The sequence below is a fragment of the Zootoca vivipara genome, chromosome 7 (assembly GCF_963506605.1).
Source record: "Zootoca vivipara chromosome 7, rZooViv1.1, whole genome shotgun sequence".
Lineage (NCBI taxonomy): Eukaryota > Metazoa > Chordata > Lepidosauria > Squamata > Lacertidae > Zootoca > Zootoca vivipara.
Genome location: NC_083282.1, coordinates 86869831 through 86884311, shown reverse-complemented (window position 1 = coordinate 86884311; position 14481 = coordinate 86869831). Strand labels below are relative to the sequence as shown.

Here is a 14481-nt window from a genome sequence, read left to right as displayed (position 1 = left end):
AAAAACCTCCAAGGAAGTCCACTCCGCTGTTGAACAGCTTTCATTGCCAGAAATTCTTCCATTGGTTTGGATCCTAGTGTCTGTAGCAGGAGAAAACAAGTTTGTTTCCTCTTCCATGAGACAGCCCTTGAGATGTTTGAAGATGGCTATCATATCTCATCAGTCTCCACTTTTCCAGGCTAAACATAACCAACTCCCTCAACTGGTCCTCATATGGCTTGGTTTCCAGACATTGAACATATTGGCTGCCCTCCTTTGCGCACATTCCAGCTTGTCAATATCCTTCTTAAACTGTGGCACTCAGAACTGGACACAGTATTCCAGGTGGGGTCTCACCAAGGCAGAATAGAGTGGCACTATTACTTCCCTTGATCTGGAATTATACTTCTGTTGATGCAGCCTAGAATAGCATTTGGTTCCCCCCCCGCCCCCCCACTGTATCACACTGCTGACCGCAATGCTTGTGGTCTACTAAGACCCCCAGATCTTCTGAAGGCTTGTATCTGTGTTCATTGAGAAATTTGCCTTTATCACCTCCTCCCCAGGCTGGCCTGCTCATGAGTCAGACTGATGCAGCCACCTTGGGCGCAGGAATCCTGTGGCGGCTGAGATTTCTGGCAAGATTTCGTTGGAGCTTCTCACCAGAAGCTGTGCAGCCCTAGTAAGTGTGGCTCCAGCAGCCAGGAAGTGGCCAGAGGAGGTGACCCCTGTCTCCTCCTAATCTGGGGTGGGGAACCTCAGGCCACTAGGCCTTCCCATTTGGCCTGCCCACCTGCCCTATATCTGATGTCAAAACAGTAAAGGCAAAACAGAGCTGAAAGTGGGGGTTGAAAACCCTGCCCATAGGGCTTATCAAGAGTCAACAATCAGCTGATAATTGGGGCTTCCATGTACAGTGCTATGCAAAAATGGGTCCCCTGCCATCATTGTGACATCAGGTGATTGACAGGAGAGTGGCCCTGCCCACCTGTCAAATGTGACCTGCAGGGGTGGGACCCAGATTCGCCAGTCGGATCCAAATCCTTATGCCACCCTAGGAGTAGTGGGAAAGCCACCTATCTCTATAAGCACCTTGCATTTAGAACTCATCATTCTCACAACTGTCCTCACTAATAATGAAGAAGGCAGATACAGTGGTACCTCTGGTTAAGAACTTAATTCGTTCCGGAGGTCCGTTCTTAACTTGAAACTGAACCTGAGGTACCAGTTTAGCTCATGGGGCCTCCCGCTGCCACCGCGCCGCCAGAACACAATTTCTGTTCTCATCCTGAAGCAAAGTTCTTTACCTGAGGTACTATTTCTGGGTTAGCGGAGTTTGTAACCTAAAGCGTTTGTACAACCTGAAGCATTTGTAACCCGAGGTACCACTGTAAACGCAATGTTCATGAGTCTCCAGCTCCAGCTCTTTCTGTTTTCACAACAGCCCTCCTCCCCATTTTATTTGCACAACAACCCTGCAAGGTAGGTTAGGTTGAGAGTGAGTGACTGGGTCACGCTCAAAAAAAGAAGGCATCCAAGCATGGAACTTTTGCCCTGGGGTGCCTCAGGGCACTATTTTGTCCCCTGTGCCATTTAGCAGCTGTATGTGGGGGATTTGGAGCAAAATGTCATCCTTATGCTGATGGCACCCAGCTCTTTTTCTCCATAATATCTGAATCAGGTGTGGTCATGCACGCCCTGTATGGATTCAGGGCCTATAAACAGAGTTAAAATCCTGGAAAGACATAATCCCTGTGGGTACAGCATCTTAAAAAGTAGAGACATCACCTTGCCGACAAAGGTCCGTATAGTTAAAGCTATGGTTTTCCCAGTAGTGATGTATGGAAGTGAAAGCTGGACCATAAAGAAGGCTGATTGCCGAAGAATTGATGCTTTTGAATTATGGTGCTGGAGGAGACTCTTGAGAGTCCCATGGACTGCAAGAAGATCAAACCTATCCATTCTTAAGGAAATCAGCCCTGAGTGCTCACTGGAAGGACAGATCCTGAAGCTGAGGCTACAATACTTTGGCCACCTCATGAGAAGAGAAGACTCCCTGGAAATGACCCTGATGTTGGGAAAGATTGAGGGCACTAGGAGAAGGGGACGACAAAGGACGAGATGGTTGGACAGTGTTCTCGAAGCTACGAACATGAGTTTGACCAAACTGCTAGAGGCAGTGGAAGACAGGAGTGCCTGGCGTGCTCTGGTCCATGGGGTCACGAAGAGTCGGACACGACTAAATGACTAAACAACATCAACATCTAGAAGATAGATCACCTTACCTGTTTTTGGATGGGGTTGCACTCCTTCTCTAAAGGAACAGGTGCATAGTCCGGAGGATGCTCTTTGATCCATCATTATCGCTGGAGGCCCTGGTGAGCTCAGTGATCAGGCGTGCCTGCTACAAGCTTCAGCTACAGCAGTTTCTGGACTAGGATAACTTGGCCACCAATGTTTCAGCCATTGGTAACTCCAATATATGATTTCTGCAATGTTCTCTCTGCTCTTAATGTTGGCCCGGAAGCTGCAGTTAGCACAGGATGATGCAGCTAAGCTGTTGATGGGAGGAGCCTACCAACATCGCATGGCAGAACCAATGAAGGAGCACCTCTGCCACTGGTGGTAAGAGCCCCACTGTCTCCACTATGGCGCATTACCCAAGGATCGCAGCCAGTGCAGCTGCTGGTTGAGCTGTCTTAACAATGGGCATTGTGTGTATTTTATGTGTATCTTAATGTACGGAAGATCACAAGTCATGGGGCCGTGGAGAACGTTTGTATGAACTTAACAGTGCTTAGCTTAGGTTTTTTTTAGCTGCTATTCTGTTAATGCTGTGTTATTTTAGATTATAAACACCATATTGATATGCTAATCATATAATATGGCTTTTGCTGAAATGGTGATGTTCAGCTCATTTTTCAGTTGCTGTTTTGTTCTGATTATTTTTTGTTGTTTCGTTAATAGTGTCATATAGATGGTTTTATTGTAAATTGCAATTTTTTCATTGAATATTTGTTAATTATTTCATACGATTCACGCTGCACCTGCAATGTTCTATTACGCTCTATTGTACCATTTAGTGTTTGTAATCCACTTTGAGATTCATTTGCACGAAAAAAGGCACCGAAATACAATAAACCGAACCAAACCCAGAGACATCTAGAGGGCCACCGCCTTCCCCGCTTCCGCCCCTGCTTCATTAAGAAAGAGAAAAAACCCCACGATCCTCCATGAGGACTAGCCTCGTCCCCACGCGCTGCCCAATAAACACAGCTTCCCGCCCCCGAAACCCGGCGCTCTTTAGGACCCGGCCGGCTACGTTCGGCAAGAGAGAGGAAGAGGCGGCGCAGAGGGAGAAAGAAAAACGGGCGGAAGGAGGCGACGGGGCGGCGCCAGGCAAACAATGGGGAAGCGTGGCAGCCAATGGGCTCGTCGGCGGGGCCGCCTTGAGTATTTGCATAGCGGCGCGCCGCGGCCAATGGCCTTGCGAGCCGCGTCGGCGAGCGCCCTCTCGCTGGGCAGCGCGGAGAGGGCTCCACCCGGCCGGCTTTGGGGCGGCCGCGACGGCTGCTCGGGCGGCCGCTGGTGGCAGCAGCAGCAGCAGCAGCAGCGGGCGGAGAGAATGGCTGCGGCTGCGTGCGGCTCGTCCGCGGACCGGCCGCCACAGGAGCCCCCGGAGCCTCCGCCGCCGCCGCCCGGGGAGCCCGCGCCGCCTCCGCCGCGGAGGAAGCGCGGCGAGGATTCTCGCCGGCGGCAGGCCGCCCTCTTCTTCCTCAACAACATCTCCCTGGACGGGCGGCCGCCGTGCCTGCCCCCGGGCAAGACGCCGCTGCAGTCGCCGCTGCAGCAGCAGCCGCCGCCGCCTCCGCCGCGCCCGCCGCCTCCGTCCTCCGTCGCGGCCCCCGGGGAGCGTCCCGACGACGATGCTTTGCCCGCCTCGAGGCTCCTACTCGCCACCCCGCCGGGGCTGCTGCTGCCCGTCGCCGCCGCCGCCGCCGCCGAGCTGGACCCTTCCCGCGGGCTGGGCGCCGCCGCCGCCGCCCTCCTGCCCCAGCTGCTGCTGGGCAGCCCGCTCTGCCCCGTGCCAGCCCCGGCCGTCGCAGCCGCCGGCCCGGCCGGCCTCGCAGGAGTCTTGGCGAAGCCGGGCGTCGCCCCCGCGGGGCTGCTGAGCCCCACCCAGAGCATCGCAGCCGGAGGAGGGTTCCCCTTGGAAGTGCAGAGGCAAAGGTGAGGAGGGCCCTGAGGTGTGTGGGGGGGGGGGGGAGGGTGTCTCGGATTCCTGGGTCCTGCGTTTTCGGATCTCATGCACATATATTCATACTGTACACATATACACGTGTCCTATCTTCAGTCTTCATGCGCTGCGCAAACGCGTTTCCTCTTTACGTCGGGTTTTGTCTCCGAAGGTAATCGGTTCCTCTTACACCTACTCAGAGTCGCCCCTTTCTTCCTTGTTCCCCACGCCCACCTGTCCGTTTTATTGGATTGCTGGGCAGATATACTGTACTCGGTCCCTTGCAGGCTGGAGATCCCGCCATCGGTGTGGTTTTTTAAATTTTGTTTTATAGCTAGCTAAAGGCTGCCCCAGCGGCGTCATTTGTAAACGCTGCAATAAACAAACGCGCACGAAGGGGTTAAAAAGGCCCACCTGCTTTTATATGGTTGACTTTTTCTTTATGGAAGAAGAGCCTCTCTAAGACTGCGGCCATAACTTACCTGGCCGGCCTCTCTCTCTTTTTTTTTAAGTCCATGTAGCTCAATATTGTCTACACTGGCTGGCAGCAGCTCTCCAGCGTTTCATGCAGGGTTCACACGCAGCCCTTTCCCTCCCGGCTCAAAGGACTGAATATGAGACAAAACAGATCTTCTATCACTGAGCTAGGACCCCTTTCCAGTGCAGGCTTCAGTGTGGAGTATTTGTGAGTAAACATCCAAACAGCATTGTAAATGGTGCTTACTCTAAAGCAAGGCTGTGTAGGATTGCAGACTTGCTTCAACAAGTCTCTTTATCTTAAGCCTATAAAGAATGAGAGAGTCTTCCTGGCATCTTTACTTTTGATGTGGATTCTTCTTCTCTTCCCTTAAAAAAGCATTTGGTCTTAGGTGCTAATGGAGTATTGGTTATGAGGCTTATCTGGGGATGAGGTTGCTGCTATTGTTGATGTTATTTTTTTTCTATCATTATTTTGGTTCTTGGGAATTATGTGGAAATTGTTCAATTTGGCTGTGTACTTTCTGATGTCTTGTTCAATGTTTATGACTAGTATTATTATGCTTGGGACTTTTTAAAATATGTTGTATGCCACCTTGAGAAAGGTTTTAACTTTGGCATACAAATAATAGGATTGATGATAAACTTAACATGCCTATGTCTTACAACATTTTTATGTCTTATTAACGTAAGTCCATCTTTTCTTTTAATTTCTTGCTAGGAAATTAATGTTTCGCTGCTCTACGGAGAGGCTTGGTGATGAGTCCAAATTAACACTCTACTTCTTTCCCTTTCATATTATGAATGTCTTAAGTAACTTCTCCTGGGAGTCATAACTTGGCTGTGCTTTGAGGGTGCTCTTGAGAATTCCACTAGTGGAATTCAGGCTCTGCGATGACCTTGTGGGACTTAGCAAAAGGTGGCATGAGCTGTGCTTTTCTGTTTTGCTAGGTCTATTGGGGATGCTATTTAATTTGCTGCTCAAAAAATCAGCTGCTCGAGAGTCCTTAAAATCATTGTGCGTATGTTGAGAGGGAAAGCAGATTTTACCAAAGGACATGTAGGGGTTGTGTGCTTGTGTGTTCAAGGAACGGTCCACAGTGTTTTAGCTCTGTTGAGTTTATGATAATGACCCATTCGAAGATTCGGGAGTCGTCTTCCCTCAGCCCATCCTTCCGGAAGCCCAACTTCCTTCTGGACCTCTCTCCCACCTCAGATTTTTCCTGTGTGTTGTCTGGCCATACTGTACCTTACAACACTACAATTCTGTGATTCCCAAACCAACAGTTGTTCATGGCTTCGACAACAGTGAATAAATCTAGCAGCAGCATCTCTGTAGGAAGAAACAAATGAAGAGAGTAAATAAAGATAGGGCACTGATCCACTTTTTGGCCCAAAGCCCACCCACCCACCCCTGAAAGGAGTGAGCAGCCTATTAAAACCATAAAATATATACTAGGGGGTGCAATAGAATGGCATAAATCAATCAGCTAGCAAAATAATACAAGGCAGCGATATCCTAACATAATTGGGCTGGTGGATTAAAGGATGCTCCCTCCAACCCAATTTCTATCTCTTAGGGGCTAGAAACCTGAGCAGGCGGTAATAAATGCTTTGTTTTGTTTTACAACAAGCTTCGCACAACTAAGGAGTCTCACCACACACATACAAGCCATTTCAACTGTTCAGGACAAACAAGTAAAAATGCCAAAGAACCCCCCCCCCCAAAAAAATCCCCTAACAACTAGGAATAATTACAGTATTAATAAATGTTGAGCAATAGCCAAAGGCCATTAGAGTCAGAGTGTTCCATAGAGAAATCTTTTGCTTTTAGTGTTTATTACTACATGAAGCTTTTTGGCACCAGCCTTGGAGAATGAGTGGCCCGAAGGGGTTCTTGAGATGCAGTTGACTTGGGACACAGGATGCAAAATAAGTTCAAGCCAATATTTGCTTTCCCCTTCCTCCAAAGTCTGTCCATGTCAATATAGAGGCAAGGCAAGAGAGGCTTATTAAAAGGCTAACTATTATTATTTTGCCATGGCCCGCACACTACCAGACATTCTTTATAATCAAGAACATAATAAGTATATGCGTATTGTGGTGTCATCTGATAACAATGGGACCCTTAGATTCCGGTCCACTGCGTGCTTCACAGTGGTGCGTGAATGGAACTCTCATTCAGGTGTTGGCAATCCCTGAAACTCTTGTCTAGGGTGTTGCATGCCATGTTTAATTTGCATGACATTAACTCTCCTAAAGTACTTGGAGGTTGTGTCTGTGACCATATGCAAGGTCCAGGAGGAAGCAGGAAGGAAATCATAGAATCATAGAGTTGGAAGAGACCACAAGGGCCGTCCAGTCCAACCCCCTGCCAAGCAGGAAACACCATCAAAGCATTATTGACATATGCCTGTCACGCCTCTGCTTAAAGACCTCCAAAGAAGGAGACTCCACCACACTCCTTGGGAGCAAATTCCACTGCCGAACAGCTCTTACTGTCAGGAACTTCTTCCTAATGTTAAGGTGGAATCTTCTTTCTTGTAGTTTGAATCCATTGCTCCGTGTCCGCTTCTCTGGAGCAGCAGTAAACAACCTTTCTCCCTCCTCTATATGACATCCTTTTATATATTTGAACATGGCTATCATATCACCCCTTAACCTTCTCTTCTCCAGGCTAAACATACCCAGCTCCCTAAGCCGTTCCTCATAAGGCATTCGTTTCCAGGCCTTTGACCATTTTGGTTGCCCTCTTCTGGACATGTTCCAGCTTGTCAGTATCCTTCTTGAACTGTGGTGCCCAGAACTGGACACAGTACTCCAGGTGAGGTCTGTCTGACCAGAGCAGAATACAGTGGTACTATTACTTCCCTTGATCTAGATGCTAAACTCCTATTGATGCAGCCCAGAATTGCATTGGCTTTTTTTTTAGCTGCTGCATCACACTGCTGACTCATGTCAAGTTTGTGGTCTACCAAGACTCCTAGACCCTTTTCACATGTACTGCTCTCAAGCCAGGTGTCTCCCATCCTGTATTTGTGCCTTTCATTTTTTTTGCCCAAGTGTAGTACTTTACATTTCTCCTTGTTAAAATTCATCATGTTTGCTTTGGCCCAGTTGTCTAATCTGTTAAGGTCATTTTGAAGTGTGATCCTGTCCTCTGGGGTATTAACCACCCCTCCCAATTTGGTGTCATCTGCAAACTTGCTCAGGATGCCCTCAAGCGTAGAACTGGTCAGAATAGCGGCGTTTTGATTACCCAGTGTTCAGGAGCTTAAGTCCATCACGTTTGTTGAGTGTGGCCTGGTGTGGTGCTCTATAAATTAGGGTTGGGGATGATCTGTCACCCACTTGTTGTGGGATTCCCATTGTCAGTGAGCATTGGCTATGTGGGATGAAGTCGATGGAGTCAGAGACCACCAAGTTTCTGAGAGTACCTGCATTCCACAGTCATCTAAAAATCCTCACTTTTGTCATTAGTATGTTTTTCTCTAGGTTCACTGTTAACAACTGCTGTTAACACATTAATAACTTGCATATTTTACTCATCGGTTGACCAGTTAGGGTTGGGAGAAGGGGTTGTTATGTGTGGTTTAATCTACCAAATGGCAGCCCTGGGAGAGCAGAGCAAACTTCTCTTATTGTGCTCTTCTAACCTGGGCACAATGCGTTCCTGGTAGACCTGTAAATTCCTTGATCCGGCCTGTAAATTACCCTGCCCAGACAAAAACTACTTCCCTTGTATGTTTGTGTTGCTTCACTGCCCTGTCTTTGTTTGTTTGCCCTGTCTCTTCAGTTATAATAGGCTTGTTGTGTGCTGTCGAGCTTTGAGGGTGAGCCTCCGGAGAAGAGGAACGCCGAGTGTTTTGCAGGGAAGAATTAAGAATTGCTGCTTTTAATGAAAGTCAGGCTGTCGGGTTCAGAAATTTCCAGCCTGAGCCTGTGGCATCCCAGAGCTCGTGTTTACCAAAAGCATAATTATTCCTGTTCTGCTTGCAAAAGTGATGTGGCTGACTAACCTCTCCGCTAGCACCTCAGTTGATTTTTTTTTAAAAAAGCAAGGGTCATTATTACATGCTGGTGCATCTGACTTTAGTACTGACATGAGATAATTTAGTATAGATGTGCAATAATTGAGAGAGCTGTAGCTCAGTTAGTAGGGAATGTGTGGGGTCTGTTCCATTTAAGATCTTGGGATGCAAAACTGTTAGGGGTGGGTTGGATCCTGAGATGTTATCTCTCTTCCCACAATCCAGCCTGCATGTTCAATCAATGCCAGGAGAGGAGTGACATCATAGCCATACTCCCCTTCCCTGGATCTATGTTCAGCTTCAGATCATGCCCCCCTGACCTCCAAGCTTTGGGTAGACTGTAGCAAAAGGGTTCTGTGCACATAAAATCTCTGTCTGCCATTAGGAACTCTGTAACCAGCTGTGCTTCCACTCTGTCCAGCATGCGGAGAAAGGTCATAACTCAGTGGTGCAGCACATCCTTTGTGTGCAAAAGATCCCAGGTCCAATCTCCGACATCTCCAGAAAGGGCTGGAAAAAGACTCCACTCTGAACCCCTGGAAAGCTGCTGCTAGTCAGAGCCGACAGTACTGAGCTAGATGGGTCAATGGTGTGGCTTGGTATAAGGGAGCTTCCTACGTACCATCGGTTGAGATTCTGCTCCCTACTATGCGTTTTCTGAGCCAGTGTGTGTGTGAAAATGGCTCCAAAGAAGCTGGGTTTGGGCTAACATGGAGAGCATATTGGATTTTTCAACTTTCAGCTTCCAAAAATGAGGGGTGGTAAAAGGTTGTAGCATGACTTGGCAATTCAAAATATATTTTTGTTAAATTGATTTAATTTAGTTTTGCTTGGTAAGTGAAATGTGTGTGAAATTGCATAGAAATAATTAAAAATAATTGCCAAGTACTTGTAGTTATATTGTATGTTACTATTATTGCTCATTATTATTGTTGTTATTATTTAGCATTACCTGACATTTTCAGAAGGTAAAATTAAAATGCTTTGGTTTTCCAAAAACATTTCATGTGCTTCTCCATCAAACAAAGACTTGGCGAGCCAAATGTTGTCCAATCACAAAAATAATAGCAGATTTGAATTTCTCACACCCCAAAACATATTTATAAGACCCCTCACTGAAGAAATTTGCAAAAATTAAATTGCAACCCCTAAAATGACATGCTCTAGGCTAACAGTATGGAAGGGTTCGTAGCACGTTGCTACTGGTCTTCCACAGTTGGATGCAGCATGCACTTGTGGTATTCTCAAGTGGGGAGAGCTCAGTTGCACTCAAGTCTTGCTTGCATGCGTCCCATGGGCTTCTCGTGAGCCACTGTGAGAACAGGATTCTGGAACAGATATTCGTTTGTCCTGTTGCAGAAGCCCTCTTCTGATATTCTTATATCCATAGAATGCACCTTCTTCTCTGAACTGGCGTAAGCACTGCACAGTTGTATGTGTGCGCGTACTGCAATTCTTGTTAGCACTAAGATGGAACAAAACAAGCTCTCGGGAAGCAGAATTTGGTTTCCTGAATGCCAACCTTTTATTATTTTGCAAAGAGTAGGCTTCTCACAGCTGCAGTGATATGCCTGAGAACTGTGTGGGCAATCGTTCTTTCAGAGCCCAGAACGATGGCCAAATAAGATTTCTGGGGTTTGAGGAGGTGTAGCCAATGCCCTGCGTCTTTCCCTTCACTTCTCTATGGCAAGCAGAATAAATGATGCAAGCAAAAACATTGAAATGAATCAGAGTTGCATTGTGGGGTGAGAGGGGAGCACATACACCATCTAGCAAACGCCCTTGCTCGAAGCAGGAAATTTGGATCCTGAGCATCCCCAACAGAGACTATCCAGCCTCTGCTTCAAAATACTTCGCTGGAGCCCTTGCAGTTAAGAAGTTTCTCCTAGTGTTCATCCAAAATCCATTCTCCTGTTATATAAACCTGTTATTTCTAGTATAGTGGCACGGCTTGTTTATCTGCCCCTTGCTTGGTCCAGCTATTGGTTGGTTTGTCTCATAGGAATTATTTGTCATTGTGGCATTAGTAATTCCTTCTTCAGGAACACGCACCCCATCGCAGTCTCCTTTCCCTGTTTATCTAGTCATTGAATCCTTCCTTGCATTACTTGAGGAAGGGTTCTGTTGCATAGGTTGTACATAATATTGGACTGCCTGGGTAGCAGGCTTTTTTTAACATCAAGTGCAAAAAATGCAACGGTGGTGATGTTGCCTTAGGCATTTTGACATTGCAGTTACAGCAGTTTATTGAGCTTTCGTGTGCATGCACACTTCTTCTGGTATCTGAAGAAGTGTGCATGCACACGAAAGCTCATACCAAAATAAAAACTTAGTTGGTCTTTAAGGTGCTACTGAAGGAATTTTTTTATTTTACTTCGATCCAGACCAACACGGCTACCTACCTGTAAGCAGTTTATTGGTACAAGGGTGCACCCTTCTCCCCTCCCCTCCCCCTTGCAAAGCCTTTGCTCTGTGACCTCTTCCTGCAGTCCTCTTGTGATCAGCCTTCGAAATTTGTTTACTTGTGACCAAGTGAAGATGCCAGGATGGTGCCTGACCTCTTCACCATCTGGAGGTGTGTGCCTGGCGATCCTTGGATCTTGCCTGTTTTCACATGCTAACTATGGGAATGTTAGGGATGTGGATTAGGATATATTATTAGATAGATCCTATCCAAGCTTGTGTTAGCAAGCTTCCAATATCAGCAGAGTGACATTCCCCTTTTGTGCGCAGCAAAGCATGTGCGTTAGATTCGCTAGAATCTCTATAACAATATTACACTTTATAGTTCAATATTACACTTCCTGGCAAAGGTCCCCTTTGTCCCTCTTAAAAGAAATACACAACACAGTGTTTATAAAATAAGATAGATTTTACTTACAGTTTCATCCTGAGTTACAGCATAATCTCAGAAAGGCAGGCTTGCTTAGAAAAGTTACAAGTATATATACATCTAGAGACTACTTAGTAAAGTAAGACTCCATTTGGTCTCACTCTTGGCTGCAGGCCTAGAGTGAGAACCATGCTAACTAGAGATTCTCTGGAGATGTGTTCCCATCGAAGGAGGAAGTAGCTAAGAGAGAGAGTGATTGCAGGCTAGGGCTTTTGTCTAATCCAACTCATTTGCATGTCTGAGGGAACAGGAACTGACCTGTAGTCAGGTGTCCCTCCAGGTGAGTTCCTGTTAGTGGACACTCTAGGAACTGTTGTGACTTGTCTGCCCCAGTGTTCCATCCCACACTAACAACACATCCTGTAGAATTCTGCCTGCAATATTTTATCTGCACATTCAGCACAAATTTCAGGAACCAAAAAGTTGTATTGAAAAATATGACTTTCAACCCCCCTCGCCCCCAATTGGCAATGACACATTCCGTTTTGGCGACTGTAACCCTGCTTTAAAGAGCCATTTGGCGCCTAGCTTATATACCTGAGTTTCTAAAACTGGTTGTGATTCCCTTTCCACACTGGCATAAACAGGATTAAGTTCCAGGCTTCCCATTGTGGCTGATGTGGCGTCAGTCCTCCGTGACTGGAGAATGAGCCCAGAATTTCTGGAGAGCATCCCTTTGGCTCAGCCTGTATAAGCAAGCCAGGTGCTTTGGTGACCCCTCTTGCAGATCTAGAACAACCCCGTCTTAAAATATACAGGCTGCAGCAGCATCCAGGCTCTGCCTGCGTCATATAAATCATAGTTCAGCCTCCTCTTGTGCCAAACCACATTCAAAAGGAGCTGTCACAGCATGGTTGCTGTGCAATGTCCTTGCCGTGACCCTTTGAACAAGCTTCTCTTTCTTGCCAGATCTCCTTCCAGTTTGCCAGATGCACGTAACTGGCAGAAAATGCAAGGCTGGAAGCTTGTCAGGTAAAGGCAGCAGGTGTGCCTCCTGTCTGTATTGTGGATTGTGCTTCCCTGGTGTTGCTTAAGCAACCAAGTGCAGCCCTTAAAGGCTCAGAACAGAGAAAACTGCCCTACACCAGGATCAGACTGTTCCTCCATTTAGTTTTGGGTTGTCTGTGCATCAATGGGCAGCGACTCTTAAGATAATCCTTTCTCCATAACATTATCCTCCTAGTTGCAGATTGAACCTGCATGCGCAAAGCACAGACTGAGTCTCGTTCCTGACCCAATCGTTTGCTTTCATTGATGATATGCTGTAATACCAGTGTCCTCCATGTTAGCCCTAGGCAGCCTGACACCGGGTAGGATAGAACATAGCCACTGTGGCTAGTAGTAGCTGGTGGTTTTTAGCCTCTAGGGAAGGGACCACCTTGGGACCGATGTTTGCAAGCCCTTTCTTGGCTAAAGGGCAGGGTATAAACGCTGTAAAAATAAAATTCATAGTATGCTTTGATGGTGTTTCCTGCTTGGCAGGGGGTTGGACTGGATGGCCCTTGTGGTCTCTTCCAACTATGATTCTATGATTCTATTCTATGAGCTAGCTGGTGATTTGTCATAAATCAAACTACCCTTAGCTGAGATTTCTTCCAGGAACGTTAATCAGGGGAGCAGGTGGCCTCTCTCATTGGCTTGCTTTCCTTACAGTTTCTCCATCCTCTGGAAGCGATGGAAGGAGCAAAGTGGCATTGCTAGGTGATAGGGAAGACAGGGAATCATATGAAGCTACTTTTATATCAAGTCAGCCCACCTAGCTCAGTATAGCCTACACTGACTGCCAGCAGCTGCCCAGGGTTTCAGGAAAGCAGCAACATCCCTACCTGGCAATGCCAAGGATCGAACCTGGGACCTTCGGGGTGCAAAGCAGATTCCGTACCACGGAGCCACAGCCCTGTCCCAGGGAAGGTTACAAGACCACCTCTCCCATGCACAGTAAATATCTGACAGGAGGGAACACGGGCACAGGAAGTACATTAGGAACGTGGAAGAAGGAGAGCGCCTGCCCATCCCCGCTGCCTGTGCTGAGATTAGGTCTTGGAAACCTTGTTGTCGACCCTGTCCCTGAATCCCATGGTGCAGCTGTGTGATCCAGGGGGATTGAAGTGTGGTGGAGGTCAATTTGTGCCTCATTAATGAGCAGTGGCAGCAGAGTTTTTGCAATTGCAAAAGAGCTTGCTCTCCAGCTGAGGCTTGGAGGTGGCCTTGCCCTTCTGGGGCAAGCCGGCTAAGTTTAGACTGAACGGTCTTTGGGGCAGGTGAACTTTGCTGACTTTGTGGTGCTGATGTGTATCCCTGGAAGTGCACACAAGATGCAGTGTGGGAAACTTCACATCATTTTATATCTGAGGCCTTTAAGGGGGTGGAGAGAGGAGCTGGAGGCTATCTGCTCAGCATCAGATAAAGAAAAGAGCATTAAAACCTTGTCCCTGCAGGCTTCAAAATTAATGACTTGTAGGGCTGACATGATATTGACTCGGGCTGTTCTTACATAAGAGGTCAGGGTAGCTTTATTTAGTATGTGGTGTTTGACTCTTTCTTTCTTTCTTTCTTTCTTTCTTTCTTTCTTTCTTTCTTTCTTTCTTTCTTTCTGGTCTTTTGAGAGAACAAATATTCGGAACTCAAATGGCATGTTGACATTTCAAGAGAATCAATTACACAATTAGGAAAGGGTACAGCAAAGCCATAATTAGGAGTTGCACTTTTGAAACAGAATCTAAAAGCCGTTCTTCCAAAGGAGGGCAGATCAGTTGGCTTCAGCATTTGCTTGGCAGGAGTTTTCTTGGAGCACAATCACAGCAGCAAGTGAAAAAGATAATGGTAGTATTTTTAGCCTTTTTGGGAGGCGGGGTGCCTTTATC

At 47.0% G+C, this 14481-nt stretch overlaps 1 protein-coding gene across 1 annotated transcript in view; it reads left to right on the top strand.

Annotated features, from left to right (window-relative positions):
- The first annotated feature begins 3367 nt into the window (after nt 1–3367).
- Nucleotides 3368–14481, top strand: part of CABLES2 (Cdk5 and Abl enzyme substrate 2) — a 52062-nt gene continuing 40948 nt past the window's right edge. The window contains exon 1 of the mRNA XM_035122078.2: nt 3368–4209. Coding sequence (XP_034977969.2) covers nt 3386–4209 — 824 coding nt within the window. The 5' untranslated portion in view covers nt 3368–3385. The remainder of the gene's footprint in view (nt 4210–14481) is intronic.